Source organism: Oratosquilla oratoria, chromosome 9, assembly GCF_046742065.1.
Source record: "Oratosquilla oratoria isolate Oo_2021 chromosome 9, ASM4674206v1, whole genome shotgun sequence".
In the NCBI taxonomy this organism is placed as follows: Eukaryota; Metazoa; Arthropoda; class Malacostraca; order Stomatopoda; family Squillidae; genus Oratosquilla; species Oratosquilla oratoria.
In genome coordinates, this window is record NC_134785.1 from 6269995 (window position 1) to 6275994 (window position 6000).

A 6000-nucleotide genomic window follows, 5' to 3' on the forward strand; every position below is an offset into this window, starting at 1 on the left:
TAGTGTTCCGTCCTTAGACGAATTTGCAGGGGGAGACTAGACTGAAACAGTTCTATGCCCGGTACGAGCCATCCGGACCTACCTCAAGAGAACCGAACATCTTCGACCAGAATTAAAGAGGTTGTTCATCTCTACTAAAGGTAGCCCATCACTAAGAATTCCATTTCTTACTGGACAATGGAAGTCATCCGCAGAGCCTGCGACATGAACCACACAGATTGCCCATGACCTGAGGGCAGTAGGGACCTCCCTAGTCATCAGAAAGAATCTGTCAGTCAACCAGGTTGTTGTTGTTGTCATTCCCTAGACTGTCTGTCCGAGCAGTCCAGGTTCTTCAAGTAGGTATATGGAAGAGCCAGAATACGTTCACTTCCTTTTACCTCAAAGAAGTTATGCAGGAATCTTTAGGGAACTTATCTTTGGGCCCCATAGTGGCCGCCCAAGAAGTCCTGAAAATGATATACCCCTCCTCAAGAGCACACAGCCGACCCTGACAACTCATCCAGGTTCTGGCTCGGCAACTGCAGGGATAACTTTCCAAAGTCCTTCTCATACTCTTACATTCCCTTACCTCACCCGCGGGCTCTCAAGCATTCCAAGGGAATCAATTCAAGCCCTTCAGTGGTACAAAAGTGATTATACCCTGTCTGTCTCCACTCCAGGGAACAGAAAGGGGTGCACTTCAAAGTGAGGGGAATGTATAGGGGTCTGGTCAACATAGTCTTAGCACACTAGATTTTCCTTACAGCGGTTTCCCAGGCTAGATAACAACTTCCTTCCCTCCTAAGTCCGAGTCTCCTATTGTAAGGAGTACCGAAGAGTTTGTATTCTTCGGAACAAATGTAATTTTCGCAGGAAAATTAATTTTTCCCTGATACAAACCTGAGGTACTCCTTACCTTTAATGGCCCTCCTCAACCACCCCTCTAAACAGTTCCTTCTCCTTGCCTGACAAACCTTGTGCTTAATTCATACCTGGCTCAGAGAATGGTTATAGTGTGCGAGACTTGTGGTGGAGGGCAAGGGCCCCCCCCCCCCCCTTGCCCCAATGGGGCCCCTTACTGAGGATAATCATTGCCCAGACCCACAGAGTGAGGATTTTAATTTCGCAGTAGAAATATTCACGCTACGTGAAAGTATCCTATTGTAAGGAGTACCTCAGGTTTGTATCAGGGAAAAATTAATTTTTCTGCAAATATTACATTTTTCCTTAATTTTTTATCTATATTTATTTAATTAATTCTTTATGTATTCTTTTGCAGTTCTGATGGGTTCCACGTAGGTACAGATTACTCAAAGGCTGTGTTTTCACCTGATTCTTCTTATGCAGTAGCTGGAAGCAGTGATGGTGGATTGTTTATCTGGAACACATCATCAGCCAAACTAGAAAAAACATTAAGAGAGCACAGGTAAGGAGGAAGATGGTTTTATTATAAACTTATAAAGTTGTGTAATTTGGGTACTGGTTGGACCCAGATGGAAAGAACAAGTGAAGAAAGACTAGTAAAAGAGGTGTGGAAGGAGTGAACATGAGGGCATGACCTAGAATGAGATGGATGGATGGAGTAAAAGGGGCAGTGGGAAAGAGGAGAATGTCTGTTGAGGAAGGATGGGAGAGGACAGAAGATAGGGGTGAATGGAGAATGGTTGTGTATGGATGATGCTGTGGTGCATGAGGGGGAGTGGGTGGGGGATGGGGGGTGAGGGAGTATGTATGAGAAATAAATTGATGCAGCCTGAAGGGATTTCACCCCATCTTCTCCATTTCTACATGAGGGGACAGAGAGGTGGGGGTCGCCAATTTAATGAAGCGGCCTTGCTGTGGATGTGCTGTGTCTTGCGACACTGCTTGTGACCCAGGGCAGTGGACAAGATGCAGGGATGATCCATTGTCCAGGAGGTGCCAAGATAAGAGGGTGGAAGGGAGTGGAGTATGTTGGGGATGGAATGGGTGAGAGTGGTTTTTATGCCTTTGTTTTTTGGCTATCTCCCTTGTAAGGGGGAAAAAGCCTTTGGTATATGTATGTATATGTGTATAATTTGGAAGTGAGTATTAAAGGAGAGAGGCTGGAGGAAGTGGATAGCTTTAGATACTTGGGTTGCATGTGGTGGGAAAGGGAGAAATGGATGTGGAGGCAGATTGTAGATTGAGAGAAGCAAGTAAAAGCCTTGGGGGATTAAAAAGTGTAATGAAAAATAGACATTTGGAAATGGATACTAAGAGGTGATTGTGCCTACAGCACTGTTTGGGACAGAGACATGGAACATAAGAGAGGAAGAGTTTAAATGTGTATGAGGTGAGATGTGTGAGAAGTATGGTAGGGGTTACCAGATTAGATAGAGTGAGAAACAAGGAGGTGAGGAGGAGAGGGGGGGGTTGGAAAAGGAGATGTGAGGTAAGGTTGATGAAAGAGTATTGGGATAGTTTGGACACATAGAAAGAATGAGTGAAGAGAGATAAGTAAAAGAAGTGTGCCACTAGCGAAGTGTCGTCAACAAATAACAACTGGCTCACCTCCCATTTTTTTCCATTTTCTTTAACCTCTCCAGCCCCCTGCCCATTACACTTGCATTTACCTCCTGCATCATCCTGTCCATGTATATATTGAACAACCGTGGTGATATGACATCCTTGACGTAGTCCTACCTTCACTGCAAACTACTCGCTCTCTCCATTCCTAATTCTAACACAGGCTCTACCACTCTCATAAAAACTCTTGACTGCCCTTAACAGCTTTCTCCTTGTCCTATATATCTGCCAAAATTTCCAAAGTGCTTTCATGTCTACCCTGCCATAACTCTTTTTCAGAACAATAAAGGCCCAAAAAACATCTTTACCCTTTGCTAAAGCTTTCTCACATAATTGTCTTACCACAAAAATTTGATCCACAAAACCCCTACCTTGCCAAAACCCACACTGTGCCTCACCTCTGTTCCTTTCCTGATCCTCTCAGTTAAAACCCTCTCATAAGCCTATCCAACTACACTAAAAAAACTGATCCCTTTGACACTACTACACTCATACTTGTCCCCTTTTCCCTTGAGAAGCAGAATTATGTAGGCACTACTCCAGTCCTCCAGCACTCCATCCTCTTGCAGACAGACCTCACCAACTAGTCCACTATCACTGTACCTCCCTTTTTCAGACACTGCAGGACACCCCCTAACCCAGGTGCCTTACCTGCTCTCATCATTTTAATAACTGCTTTCACCTCATCTTTACTTATTTCTCCCCCATTTTCCTCATCCATCACTACTATTTTCTTAGTGCCTCCCACTGCAACCACCATTCACTCCCTATCCTTCTCCACATTTAGCAACTCCCTGAAATGCTATGCCCATCTTCCTCTTACTGCCGCCTCTTCCATTATCATCTCTCCATCTGCACCTTTTACCTTTTCCTCTCTACCTGATTCACCTCCCATTCTTCTCTTAATTGCCTTCTAAAACATGTTTTTATTACTTTCAATATTTTCTGTCATACTCTTCCCCCATTTTACATCTGCTGTCCTTTTTGGCTCCTTTATCATATGTTTTACTTCTCATATTTTTTCTTTGTACCTCTCATATGTTTCTTTAGTCCTATTTTGCAACCAGTCTGTGAATGCTCGCTTCTTCTCTTCTTCAACCCTTTTTGCTTCATCATCCCACCACTCACTATCCTTCCTTCTATATCATCCCATCTTCCTTTTTCCACATACACACTGGGGATAGCCACCCTTACAGAAAAAGGAGAAAAAAGCTAACAGAAACTTGTACAATGAAAAAGAACTGGAAAAACAACTAAACACCACAAAGAGGATGTTTTCCATAATATTTATATATTTTTATATGTAATCATATAAAGTGACATTGATCTTTCCTTTCTTTACAGTGCATGTATTGTTGGCTGCAGTTGGCATCCCAATGGTCGTTCCCTTGTATCATGTGATAGAACAAAGAGAGTTGTTGCCTGGTCAGACTTCTAATAAGAAAAGAACACCGATGGAACTTAGTCACATCAAAGCTTTACACTTTTGATATTTGATCTTGGCCATGTGTTACTGCTGCTCAATATCTGGGTCATTTGTATCAGTCATGAATAAAAACAGCAACAGTTAATTTTTTTTTTCACATTCTTGTTAGCTTAATTATTCCTAGGACCATTTATGTAGCACTGTAAATTCATTTTGTATATATCCTTATGAAGCTACATAATTTTGAATTACTTTGTATGTTTACAGCCATGATTAAGACAGAGTACAAGATAATATATTCATAAGTATATCGAGGGTTGCATGAGCTGCATTATTGATTGCATTGGCTGAATCCGATATTGTCTAGGTACTTACATAATTTGCCTTGAATGGTGCAAACTTATCCACAGTCATCACTACGTTAATGTCTGTATGCATCAAATGTTGAGTTTGATAGGGACCTTATGAATGCAAAGGCTTGCTCTTGTGTATAATTTATAAAGATTTTGTGGTATGTGCATATTTCTTTTCCTTTAATTGGTGGATTTCCTGGTTTCAAGTGACATTAGTTGGGAGTTTTGTAACAAATGAAGAAAGACTGGGAAAAATTATTGGCAGTCACACAGTAGCTTTTAGTGCTGGTGTACTCAGTTAGGTGCATAATCAGGCAGTCTTACATGTCAAAATGTCTGATGTTTCCCACTAACAGGGAACTTGCTATTTTTCAGGCATTCTTTCTCTCAAACTTCCACTTTTTCTCTGCTAACATTGCATGATGTGATAATAAGCTCTTAATTCTAGTTAATCTATATAAATCCATCCACTCCAGTCCTCTTATAACTTGCCTGTGTTCTTAAAGATATTTTGTATGGACTGTGCCTGAAAATTAGAGGTAACCTGTAAAAAAAAAAATAATAATAAAAAAAAAAATTCTAGCCAAGCTAAAGCATTAAATCCAAGGTCTCTGTGGCTTGTGAATCTGCATTCATGGCAGGGATAATGTTGCTGTGTTGATTGTTGTGTAAACTTTGCCAGCCTGAGTATCTGTTGGATGATAACTATGATAAAAGTGTGTGCTCTCAGTTTATACCTGTCACAGTTTTGCTGTTGGACAACACCATGGGGCTGTGCAGCTTTACCCTGAGATTTTATATATGTAATGTGAAGAGTATAAATATAAATCATATTTCTACTTTCTACTTTTATTCCAGCACAGTTCTAATAATTTTCATTTGAGCTCATTTATAGGAAATAAAGTAACTTGTAACTTACAGGGTCAAAGGAAGGATTAAAGTAGATAGTGATGGAGTTTGGGATAGGGGAAAGTTGAAGGTAAAGGTAAGGTAATGAGATGTACAAGGAGAGAAGATGGCAGTGAGGTGGAAGCAAGTCTTTTAAGGAGAGAGGCTGGAGGAAGTGGTTTTAAGTGTTTTGGGTTGCATGTAGCAGGAAATAAAAAAGTTGGGGTGGAGGCAAACTTTAGATTGAGAGAAGCAAGTAAACATCTTGGGGGGGGGTGAAAAGTGTCATGAGAAATAGGCATTTGGGAATGGACAAAAGCCACACACCATTTGTTTGTTAGAGAAAATGTGACTATCCCTCCATTGTGCTGTTCTCTCTCTACCACTTCTTTGAGTATATCTTTTCCTTTTCACCTCTGTCTCCTGTGGTAAGGGGATGAAATAATTCTGCCACAGAGTTTCCTGTGCAGGTTGTAAAAGGCATATAAAGTGGACTACCCACTCTGCAAAGTTATCCTGTGAGAAGTCCAGGCATGAGGGGGTTTGGGAGGAGAATACCAACCAGAGCCCTAAGATTGGGTCATCATATGTATGTGGGTGTGGTACAGACAAAAGTAAAAGGGAAGAGATGGCAGTATGTTTGTGAGAAGGAAGAAGGAGGTGTTGGCATGAAGTGAAACTTAAGTTGAAAGGTAGGGGAGATTCTGAGTTTGGGAGTGTAGTGAGGAAGGAAGGGGTAGTGAATAGGAAAGTGTGTGGAAGGAAATATCTTCTTCAAGGTGTGGATGAAGGTGAAACTGGGAT

General features: G+C 41.4%; 1 protein-coding gene across 1 annotated transcript in view; it reads left to right on the forward strand.

The window, feature by feature from the left end:
- Atg16 (Autophagy-related 16) overlaps nt 1-5147 on the forward strand; it is a 43210-nt gene extending 38063 nt beyond the window's left edge. Inside the window, exons 12-13 of the mRNA XM_076189828.1 lie at nt 1262-1408; nt 3874-5147. Of these exons, the coding sequence (XP_076045943.1) occupies nt 1262-1408; nt 3874-3967 (241 nt within the window). The 3' untranslated portion in view covers nt 3968-5147. The remainder of the gene's footprint in view (nt 1-1261; nt 1409-3873) is intronic.
- The last annotated feature ends 853 nt before the right edge of the window (nt 5148-6000 follow it).